General features: G+C 22.9%; 6 protein-coding genes across 6 annotated transcripts; 4 read left to right on the top strand and 2 right to left on the bottom strand.

Moving 5' to 3' along the window:
• Positions 1 to 135: 135 nt before the first annotated feature.
• On the top strand, positions 136 to 633 carry AAJ76_3000011883 (hypothetical protein; the record flags this gene model as incomplete). Its single annotated transcript, XM_024474994.1, has 1 exon — positions 136 to 633. The coding sequence occupies one exon, from the start codon at positions 136 to 138 to the stop codon at positions 631 to 633; it is 498 nt and encodes a 165-aa protein (XP_024330886.1).
• Positions 634 to 647: 14 nt separating this feature from the next.
• On the top strand, positions 648 to 947 carry AAJ76_3000011371 (hypothetical protein; the record flags this gene model as incomplete). Its single annotated transcript, XM_024474993.1, has 1 exon — positions 648 to 947. One exon carries the CDS (start codon positions 648 to 650, stop codon positions 945 to 947), a length of 300 nt encoding a protein of 99 aa, XP_024330885.1.
• Positions 948 to 3,985: 3,038 nt separating this feature from the next.
• AAJ76_300007668 (hypothetical protein) lies at positions 3,986 to 4,351 on the bottom strand (the record flags this gene model as incomplete). The annotated part of the gene is made up of 1 exon (XM_024475022.1): positions 3,986 to 4,351. The coding sequence occupies one exon, from the start codon at positions 4,349 to 4,351 to the stop codon at positions 3,986 to 3,988; it is 366 nt and encodes a 121-aa protein (XP_024330884.1).
• A 4,206-nt stretch (positions 4,352 to 8,557) lies between these two features.
• On the bottom strand, positions 8,558 to 8,689 carry AAJ76_300003330 (hypothetical protein; the record flags this gene model as incomplete). The annotated part of the gene is made up of 1 exon (XM_024475013.1): positions 8,558 to 8,689. One exon carries the CDS (start codon positions 8,687 to 8,689, stop codon positions 8,558 to 8,560), a length of 132 nt encoding a protein of 43 aa, XP_024330883.1.
• Positions 8,690 to 9,881: 1,192 nt separating this feature from the next.
• Positions 9,882 to 10,184, top strand: AAJ76_300002137 (hypothetical protein; the record flags this gene model as incomplete). Its single annotated transcript, XM_024475002.1, has 1 exon — positions 9,882 to 10,184. The coding sequence occupies one exon, from the start codon at positions 9,882 to 9,884 to the stop codon at positions 10,182 to 10,184; it is 303 nt and encodes a 100-aa protein (XP_024330882.1).
• A 1,654-nt stretch (positions 10,185 to 11,838) lies between these two features.
• On the top strand, positions 11,839 to 12,018 carry AAJ76_30000180 (hypothetical protein; the record flags this gene model as incomplete). Its single annotated transcript, XM_024474999.1, has 1 exon — positions 11,839 to 12,018. A coding segment is annotated over one exon (180 nt), but the record flags the coding sequence as incomplete, so codon positions are not given.

Here is a 12,018-nt window from a genome sequence, read left to right as displayed (position 1 = left end):
GCAAAAATAAATAGTAATTAAAATAGTAAATAAATAGTATTTTAAATGCACAAATAAATAGTAATTAAAATAGTAAATAAATAGTATTTTAAATATTCTCCTTTTATTAATTTAAATTTTGTTTTTTGTCAGGCCATGTTTTTCATTTTAGGGGCTATTATTCTTACGCCCGTTGTGATTTACACTATTACACGCTTTAATAGGACAGGTGTAGACAATGAGACTATTGATATTTTCAAAAGACATACCAAAGTGAATGTAGATGATATTAATGGACTAATGCTTTTATTGGACGTTTTACTAAAAAACATCAAGATTTTTAACAATTTATTATCCAGTAAAGAAATTAATAATTTAAATAGTTTTATTAAAACAATTAAAAAAGTTTTACAAAATAATTATAAAGATGATAAAGAATATCAGTCAAGATTTCTTGTTTATTATTTTTCAAAAATAGGGGCTTTATATTCTTCCAGATTTCCAGAAATTAAAAGATGGTGTATCGAAATTACAAAATCAAATCCTTCTTTTGCCAAAGAATTTAATAAAGTAGCAAGTAACAATACTACTAATTTAGAGCTTTGTATTGTTAGCCTATTGATCGCATTTGACGAGAAAAATAAAAATATTTAGTTTTATACCCTTAAATGTTGCCTTTCAAAAAGACCCCCAAAAAAATTTTAATTTTAAATAACATCGGTACGCTATCTCAAGACTTAAAAATAAAGATTCGTAAGTTTTTACCAAATTCGCTTATAGACTTTGAAGAGAATGATATTCAATACGATTTAGTTTTTCTACTAGATTATATTTTTAAGTTTAATTTACAGTATTATAAACCTATAAGCGTAGCGGAAATAATTTTTAAAAGACAAACTTTTGATTTTAAGATTTTTGAGGAAGGACTTAGACATTATAGCGATTGTGAGATTCGTAATGGTGTATAAATTAAAATTTTTTGGTAATAATTGGTTTTTTTAAGAAAATATGTTAGACATTCCAAAGTTAAAATTATTAAAATATAGAATATAAAGAAAACCGTGGCATCTTAAATGTCAATACAAAATTTTAAAGTTAATTTTTTTCAGCTACTTAAATTTTTACAGTAAAAGAAATAGTTATAAATAATGAAAATTTGTAAATTAACTTGAAAAGTTTATATTAAAATTTAATATCCATTTTTGTCTTATTTGCAATTAAAAAATGTAAAAGTCATTTTACATCTATTTGTTGTTAAAGTGAAGATGTTAAATGCAAAGTTAACATATAAACTTTAATAATAAATTTTGTGCAATGTTTTATAATAAAGAATAAATATATTATAATTTTTTTTATACTTTAGAAATACAAATTAAGAACAAGTTTCATTGGCAGTTTAAAGTGATATTAGACGTATGATTTTTATTTCTTATTATTAGAAAACTTTACATTTATGCTTTAAAACTTTTAATCAAAATTTGTGATTTTTCTCGTATGTTCATTTTATCATCTTGTATTAATTTAAAACTTTTAAGCAATAAATACCTTTTTTGCAAATAAAAAGTATTTAAAAGGAATTAAATTAACGTAAAAATATTGTATGTTATTTTACTATTATTGTAAAAAAACCATTTAGATGCAAGAATATTTTATTAATTTAAATAGAATTTTCAAGTTATACTTTATTGTTATTTTTTGAACTCTATACTGAGATAAATATAAATGTAACCTAATATCTCAACATTGCCTTTTAAACTGGCAAGCTTTAACTAGCAATAAACAATTTAACTAATTTAATATCTTGCAAATAACGATATTTAAAATATTTTGTGATCAAATTAAAATAATTCATTTATTTTTTTTATTTAAGCTGGTGACAATTTTATTTTACTGCTGCTAAAAAACCTATAAAAAATGATACAAAAAAGTAAAAAAATGAAATCAAGCATTAAAATAGCAGCAGTGACATATGCAATAAAAAACAATTTTTTGTATATTGAATAACAAAGAACTATTGATGAAACTAAAAAGATAATTGTAAATGTAAAAAAAAGAAATATCTAGAAGACATATTAAACTGATTTTCCAGCTTATCAAAAATATCAGATCTAATTTTCTTAAAAGTGGTAATAAGTCTTGTTTTTTTTCTTTGATCCGGATTAGTATTTAAAGCAAATTTAAAAATTTTTAATAATAAAAATATTGTAATAAATTGGTTAAATTTCATATAAGGAGCTAAAATACTTCTACTAAATTTTCAATTAAAGTATTTTTTAAAAATTTAGTAAAACTACTAAAATTTTATTAAATCAAATGGTTAAAAATGCTTACTTTTTTAACTAAAAATAGTATATTTTTTTAATTAAAAAAATATAAATTTAAATGAAAACATCATTTGCCAAATTTAGTATATCTGCTAATTTACATATCATTAGTTTTATAATTATACTTTTTAATTAAGTGCTTTTATAAATTTGACTAAAGGGTATTTTAGTTTCCCAATTTTCACATTCCGTTTTAAAAATTTCAATCACAAAAGAAAAGAGTAAGAAGAGATGATTAAATAAAAAAACGCTAATGCATATCATTGTAATAAAAGATGTTTTAGTATTTTTCTTAGTTTTTTTTTCATTTAACTGATAATCAACCATAAACTTTAAAAAGTTATCAGAACTATCAAAAAATTAATATTGTTATTTTTAATAGACAATATCTATTATAGTACAGTTTGTCACGCTCGAAACTAGTGACCAATCCTTTACAATCGAATAATTCTAACAACTCTAATAAATGCCATTATTTCTCTCCATAAACAATTGGCTTTTTCCTTGATAAAAAAAAGTATTTAAAGAAGTTTTTAATAAACAAAAATATACGTTTTTATGACTAACTTGTACGACAAATCTCTATACATTTCATTTATCAACAACCGCACGTTACCGCCAAGGTACGACGAAGTTGTAATTTAAAACATTTAAAATATTGTTTTTTGTGTAATTTCATACTTCTTTGTTGATTTTATTTTAAGTAAAGAATTTTTAATGGCCAGTAAAAATATAAAGCAAAATACACTGGCTTTGTTTTTTATAATTTATATATTTCTTTAAAAAATTTTTAACAAATTATAATGCGCAAATATGTAAAAATATCTTTATTTTTTGCCTAAAACTAATTTTCTTACGAGTTTGCGCAAAGGGGTTAGTTTTAGACAAAAAATGAAGATATTTAGAATATAATTTACCAAAATTATAGAATCTAAAAATAGGTTAAATAGATACTATAAAAAAGTATGATATTCTGGTATACAATTGTTTCTTACTTGTTTATTGGCACTTGTATTACTCCATATGTACTTACCTCAAAAATACGTAATAACTATGTATCATAAAAAATTCTTTAAAATTAAAAGATCACTGCATATATTAATATTTATCTTAAGTATTTTAAAAAAAACAAAAACCTTCTAAAAATTATGATAGAGGAATATCAAGGACAAGGCAGATGTATCTAAACGTTAGTATAATTTTATTTAGGTATAAGTCATTCTTTGTGCAAAAAATGTTTACAATGGCCTTATTAATAAAATGATAATTTGTATATCCAGTAAAAATCCAAAAAATGTTAACGTGTAAACTTGACGAATTTGAAAAGTAGAATTGAAAAGGTTCATTTATAACTATTAATTGTGTGTTAAGCAAAATCTTTGTTTGGCTTGAAAGTAAGCAAAAAAACTATGTCGACAGATTTTTTGTATTTGACGTTTTGTTATGGATAATTTTTATTAATTACACCTTGCATAAGTTGAAATAAATGACACGACTTTATATGATAGTGTCATCTTAATGTTAAAAATTTAGACGTTTAAAAAAAAATTAGATAAGCTTTAAACTTGACAAACAATTGTATTTTGCGATGCTCGCTAAAAAATAAAATGTATTAAAAAATATTATTAATCCAATAAAAAATTCAAAATATTTAAATACGGTTCAACTTAAAAGCTTCTTTATTAGACCCAAGAACTTTTTATTACCTTACTTCCCCAATATTTTAGTAAGAAATAATAGATAGCTAATAATATGCCATCAACTATCAAGACGACACTAGCTAAATATGCACATAGAAATACTTTTTTGTATATTGAAAATCCAAGAAGAAATGATGCAACTATACTGATGAGTGCAAATGATACTAAATAAACAATTCTAGATTCCACTTTACAAAATATTCTAAGTTTTCGTTCATAAATATCAGATTGGATCTGTAAAGTGCTAGAAGTATTTTGTGTTTCCGTATTCAAATTTTCTTTTGTTTTCATGGTGCATTTTTGTAGATATAACAAAAAAAATACAATCAAATAAAATTTAACATTCATGAAGGGAGAGATAATATTTATTTTATACTTTTAAAAAAAATGATCAAATTTATAAAAATACTTTAAAATTGTTTTTTAATTTTTGTAAAACAAAACTACAATATCTAAAAAATTTGGGATAAAGTTTTAATAAAATGATGCAAAATTTTAAATTTGTTATAAATTTTTGTACAGAATATGATAATATTCTATAAGATATTAAAAAAGATTTAGGTTAAAAATACATAGTTTTTAAGAATTTTTACTTTAAAACGAATTGACGTTTTGAATACCAAGTCATCTTATTATCTGTAATATTATTGACTTTATCATCTGTAATATTATTGATTTTTTGTAGAAATTATGTTTAAATTGCCAATTATTGTATAAAACAACAAGACATATTTTTAATTTAAGGTTTTATTTTAATTAAAAAAATTCACTAAATTCAATCAAAAAAAAAATTTCAAATTTATAATTTAATAATAAATAGATGCTATAAAAAACAAAACAACAAATTTTTTGCTTCTTTAACATTTATAACCTACAATTTAAAATTTTTTATATTTAAAAAATAACTACAATAATAGAATAATTTCCAAAATAAAGCCATTTTAAATTAATTTGAAAAAATTTACTAGTAAAAATCTATTGTGCATCTTTTAATTTATTTGTTTAATTTGCAAGATAAGAATATAGGTTAATTGATTAAAAATCTTTATTCTTAAATGTCGTATATGATATTTTGATAGTACATAAATAATTCTACTTAATTTTTTTGTGTGTAAATAAGTTTATAATTGTTTTTAGAGCCAGAATTGTATTTAATTTATTTACATTCTAAATTTTATAGGACAAAATGTTAATGTAAAAAATTATAACACATTAGTAATAAACAAAATACTTTAAAAGTTTTAAATATTATAAGAATAAACAGGTTGAAGTTTCCTATATATTAGTAAGTTATATAAATCAAAATTTTTGTTAAAGGAATAAATTTTCTTGATTGTCCTTTTTAAAACCAGTAATAAATATTAACGATTCTTCAGCTGTACTTAAAATAAGATCTAATGAACTGATGTTTCTCTAATAAAAATTAATCAATAAGTTTTAAAGTTATTATTATTATTAAAAGCACGATTAATTTTCCTCCACAAAAAGACATAAAATAAACTTTTTTGTATTAATATTTCATCTTAGGCAACCATTATATATATTCTGTTTTAAAAAAAATAAAAGCTTTTTTTGTTTTTAGTAGGTATAAAAATTTTAAAATGCATTAATATAATCAATAGCACATAATTAAGTAAATTGTGGTATCCCACAAGATAGATAAAATAACCAAAATGACTTTCCTTGAATTTTATAAAAAAAATAATTTATGGAAAAACAATAAGTTTCATGAAACAGCAAGATAGAGGGATCACAAGGAAAGAACCCTATTTTATAATCGAAATTTTCGCGCTTCAAGCTAATGACCAATCATTTACAACCAAATGATTGTAACAACTCCGACTACGGCAATTATTGATCCTCTCTACAATCATCGTGCTTTTTCATTGATATAAAAAGTATTTAAAAAATTTTATTAAATAAAATATACTCGCCTTAGTGACTATCCTTTGCAACAAATTAAGTTACATCTCTTTCCTCAACAACCGCACGTTACCGTCTAGGCACGGCAAAATTACTATAATAACAAACATATTTATTCTATATTAGAACATGTACTTCGTTGTGTGCACCTCAATAGAGGGGACGACAAAATTTAATTGGTGTTTGTTTGTTGACTAACAATTTAAATTATAAACATAAAAAATACCCTTATTTAATTAAACAAGCAAAGAGGATAATGAGCAACCGACGATCTAGCCAAACAGATGAACGAAAATTAAATGTAAATAAAAATTTTATAAAAAACTATTGACAACATGCTAGAGATCTTTTATCAATATAGATACTTCATATATATTAAATTGTGCAAAGTTTACAGAAAATGCCTGGAAATTTTATGTTTAACCAATTCACTTAGTAAATATCTACCTTAATTTTGTAAAATAAATAATTTTTTTACAACGCTAACATTATTTTTCCAAGAAGAAAGATGTAATATCAAATCTGAAAGTAATATAAAAATAGTTAACATTATGGGTCTTTTTTTGATAACTGTTGACATTTTTTGTTAAAAAATAAGGGTAAAATATTCTAAAAAAACAGTATAAATTTAAAAAAAAAAAAATTTTCCCTTGTGGACTGTTATCGAAAGAAAAGCAAATTTGTATAGTTTTACAACCCTTTTTGAGTGTGACCCAATACTTAATTTTCTGTATGATCTTCATTTATACATTGCGCAACCTATAAAAAACTGGAAATTTTTAGTATAATGTGACTTTTAAATACTAATGTCTAATATTATGTGTCTTTTCTTCAACCTTTCTATGCCACAAGAAAAGTTTATGCTTTATCCATTTTATTTGTATAACTTTTTATCTTAATGGGAATAGAGATAAAAGATAAATTTTTTTTAACATTGATGATTTAAGAGAGTTTTTAGTTTTAAAAATATTATTCCTTTAGTAATTGAATGTGAAAACTATGATACAAAATGGTTATTAAAGGAGTTAGTAAATGGTTCGACTTCGATTTTTTACAGGTGTTTTAAGCTCAAGTGTCAAAAAAGACAATACTTTATGTCGTTCTCATCCTTTTAACGGATGTTGTGCAGCTGTTTTATATACTAATGCTTGATACGAATATTAATAAATTGTGTCATTTCTTATTTGTATCTGATTCTACTAAGCAAAATATAAATTTTTACTGCTAGATACACATAGGGTTTATATCTAACAAAGGCCCATTCTTTTAAATGGATCAGGTATCATTGTCGAGTTTGACGAGAGAGTATTATCAAGGCGTGTGGTAATTCGGTGTCCTACAAGGACAGACGATATTGTCATTGACACAATTTAATTCCTTTTTGGCATTGATAGAACACCCTCACGAAATTTCTTTTGGTAATAATTTAAGATAGAACTATTTTTACACTTATTGCAGCTATGCGTGGCTTCATAATCGATGGAGGCATTCTTTTTACAAATAGAAATTTATCATATCGGTCTACTGATTATGCTTTGGGAGTAGAACATCATCAGGTAAATCATTCGTTACTATTAAAGGGAGAAAATGGTATACATAAAAACAATATTGAGGTATTCTGGGCGCATATGAAAAGCTCTATGCGAAAGAATACAAGACTAATCGCAGCCATATAGATGAATGGTTAATTCAAAACGCCTTTAAAAGAAGATTTATTATTAGAAAAAGCAAAGAAGAGTTTGCAGAAGTAGTTATTAAAATTTAAAAATTTTGTATCGAAATCATCATCATCTATCATCAATATATATAAAAAGTTTGAATCTAAAAGTTTATTTATTTTTTAACCCTTCCTTTTTAAAAATTATGAGAAATGTTTTTTTAAAGAAATAACATTTTTTTATAGCTATCTTTATAATGGACAGCTTAATATTTTAAATGTATTTTTTTAAGTTTCATTCAATTGTTCAAATTGCAAAATGTGCGCCATTACTAAATTTATTTATTTAAAAAATACAATTATCAAATTTAAAAGGATACATACATAAACAAAGACATATACACATAATTTATGAAAAAAGCATGTATCGTATTCGTGGTCCCGTTTTAAACGGGATAGCTTTAGCTAGTATATTTTAAAAGGTAAGGAAAATTTTTATTAAATTTTTGTTCTTCTTTTTTTGATTTGTAAAATTCTTTGTATTTTTTATTAAAAACGAGTTGCATCAATTAAGGGTTTATTTCTCTAAGCAAAAGCCAATACTTTTGTGCTTTATTCCTTGATTTTATTTAGTTAATAAATCGTATATAAGGTGCCTATAGCAAATTATATCTATAATAAAAGAAATTATTTAGTAATTTAAAACAAAACACATGCATAAAGATTTTTGTGGTCCTGCTGACAAATCATAAACAATACATATGTTTTAGCAGATTATACGGTTGCAATTAATTAAGTCATGTAATCTTAAACATTATTTTAAACATAACTATTTAAGAAAATTATCAATAATAAACATGCAATTTTCTACAGATTTTTTAGCAACAACCAACAAAGATAGAAGATATAACATTAATTTAAATTAGGACAAGCAAAATAAACATATTGAATTTTGTACAAAAAACAAATTTATATTATAGGACACCTTTTAAAAAACGAACATGACTACTGTTTCTGTCATATTCCCTTGAAATATCGATGTTAAAGAGACTTTTAGCGCTTTCTAAATTTTTTTTTTCTTTAAAAAAATTTTCCGTCTGATACATACATTTTAAATTTTCTAAATTACTATAAACAAAAAAAAGCTATTGAATGTTTAAATTTGTATAGATAATTATCTTAAATTACGTATAATTTTAAATTTTGCTTCTACTCCATTTTGACTTTTGTGTTTAGGAGAAAAATATTTTAATAGGCAAGTAAAAATGCATATGTTTATTGTCCACTTACTAAAGCCTAAAACATTATTATGAGGTAAAAATTATCATTAAATTGTACAAGTCTTTAAAAATAAAAATAAATATAATTTTTTTCTTATTTATAATATAAATTACAATATTATTCCATTGTATTTAGCCACATATTTTTATACATATTTGTTCTAACAACTATGACAAAAAATATATATCTAGCTTTTTTAAAAAGTTATAAAAATAATGAAGCGAAACATAAGAAACAAATGTTAAAAAACTTATGAAATTTATAACAAATAAATTAAATTGTTTTTGTAAAAAAATTATATTTAAAAAGTATTTTTTAGAAAAGGGCTATCATTCTGAACATTACAATGTATATAGTAGTCAAAGAACTAAGAAATAAATTTAAGTATCGCAAAAAATTTTGTTGAATATGTCTTCATTTGCCATGTTATTGAAATATTATTTTCTTTTATATCTTTTTAGTTAGCCTTGTATTAGATTAAAACATGAACTAGAATTATACATTAAAAGTATTCTTATTTTTCTTATCTTAGTTAATATACAACTGACGTATTTATACTTGTGAGACATAAAAAATATGTTTCATCTTTGAATCACAACTCTCGACAAAATTAATTATAATCAAATAATTAAGAAACAATTCTGAAATGTCGCAAAAAAAAATTTTATTGTCAAAATAATAAGATTAAATATAATAAACACGGCATTTTTTATTGTAAGTAATCGCGAAAATTTTCAACATCAAAATTAAAAAACTACTTTCAACAATATGAGAATAATTGAAGTTGAAAGAAATATATCAGTATGATTTGCTAGCTTATCGCTTTGGATCTAGCTGAAAATTTAAGACAAAAATATTTTTATACGTGATTATCTGGAAAGATGTAATAACAAAGATCACAAAATCTATAAAGAAAAAATAGACTTTGCCTCCAAATTGAAGCATATATACGGATTTTTAGGCAACTTGGGGCCCATTTAACCTTATAAGCAAATTTTTAAAAAAATACCCCCTAAAATGGCAGGACGAGAACAAAAACTTTTGAATATTTTTACAAATATAATCACAACTCTACCCATTTTACGCATAAGATGTAATTCTAATAGTAAGTTATATAATAGTGAGAGATTTCTTCATAGGTTTACATGGTTGAAGTGTAGAAAAAAATTTTCACTATTAGAAAATACACCATTTTATTATAAAAAGCTGGCTGTAATAGACGTTTTATTAATAATTAAACTTTGGTCTGCTAAAGCTAAACAGACAACAATATGTGAATTTCTTGAACTAGGACAAAGATTTGTAAGAAAAGTTATCTAAATACCATCTTATGCATAGAAAATAAAGTTTATGAAGCAACAGGGAAAATAGGAGGATCTGGGATTATTGTAGAGATAGACGAGAGTAAGTTCGGAAAAGTGAATTATCATCGAGGACACCGCGTAGAAGGTGTTTGGGTCTTCGGTATGGTTGAAAGAACACTATAAAGAAAAATTATTATGATCTCAGTTAAAGACAGAAAAGCTGCTACTTTAAATGAATTATTACTAAAATATGTCGCAAGGACTCTTTTATACACAATGGTTGTTATTTAAGCTATTCTAGGCTTAAAGAGTATTTTGCAGAACATAAAACTGTTAATCACCCAAAAGAGTTTGTAAACTATATTAATAACTGCCACACAAATACGATAGAAGGAAATTGGCAAGGAGCTAAAAGTTCTACCTCAGCAAGAAGTTCAACCAAAAAAGACATTAATGGAAGTTTAATCAGATATATGTTAAAAAAAATGTTAAAAAAGATTTTTATACAAACATAATAAAATTTATTTTTAGTTAAAATTGCTATTCGTTTTTTTTTAAAAAAAAGGGGTATTCTTTTAAAATTTGCTTATAAGGCTAAAAAATGGGCCCCAAGTGGCCTAAAAATCCGCATATATACATTCCAAAGTGTTAAAAATGACCCCAAAGAGCCAGACATTTGAATCAAGACACCAAATTAAGGCCTGTGAAAAGGAGATTTTAAAATGTAGTCTAAAAACCACAGGAAAGAATATTTCTTATCAAGAAACGGCCAGCTTCTTGTCTAAAAAAATAAAAGAATACAGATAGTTTATACTTAACTAAAATATTAAAAATTACTGTTGGAGTTGTTATAGCCTTAAAATTTTTTTTAAAAAATATTATTTTTTGCAATGGAAAACATAGTTTTCCTATCTTAGAAAACAAAAAAAGCGTATTATAATATTATAATTCCTTTTTTAAAATACTTTATATATCTTTTGTTAAACAAATTAATTTAGATTTATTTTTCATGAATATAAAAAAAGCATTTATTTATAAATTAGTTGCTATAGATTGAAACATTTAAAAAATTATTTGTACAATGTTCTTATGTGTTAAAAAACAAACAAAAATAATTAAAATTTTTGTTTTTTAAATTAAAGGCTTAAGCAACAAAACAATAAATACTGTATTTTGTAAGATATTACTTTTTTATCTTATCTATAGTCAAAATAATATATTATTATTACATTTTTAAACTTAATAAAAATTTATAATTTCCATTTTAAGCATATACCAAATTTAATTTATTTAATGAACGAAAGATTTAAAAAATTTTGTTTGAATTTTAAATAATTTATAAAGACATATAATTATCCATTAGCCAACTTTAATTTAGTTTTTGTAATTTTTATAAAACAATGAACATCAAAACCAAAACATTTATTAAATGACAATGATCAAAAAGAAAATACTTAATTTAAAAATTAAAAATTTTATAAATTAACAAAAAAGATTGTACTTATTTTTTTAAAAGATTAAAATTTACCTTTACAATATAATAAAAACTTAAAAGAAAAAAAATAATTACGATTTTTAGCAAGGCCATGATGATGGGCAAAACTAACAAGAAATAAAAAAACATTTTCTAGTAGTATAATTAAATTTTTGTGTAAAACAAATACGTGCATATGACACAACACATTTTATATTTAAAAGTTAATTTCTATAAATATAAAAAAATAAAAAGGCCCATGCACAAATTTAGCATAATATTTTGGATATCTTTTATTTATTCATTAAAAATAATTTCAGTAGTTCCACAAAAATTTAAAATGTATGAAATTGATTTGCGAAGTAGTTCTCCAGTA

This window comes from Vairimorpha ceranae (genome assembly GCF_000988165.1).
Source record: "Vairimorpha ceranae strain PA08 1199 chromosome Unknown NODE_30, whole genome shotgun sequence".
Classification (NCBI taxonomy): Eukaryota; Fungi; Microsporidia; family Nosematidae; genus Vairimorpha; species Vairimorpha ceranae.
Note: the sequence above shows the minus strand (reverse complement) of the source record. Positions and strands in the feature narration are given on the sequence as shown.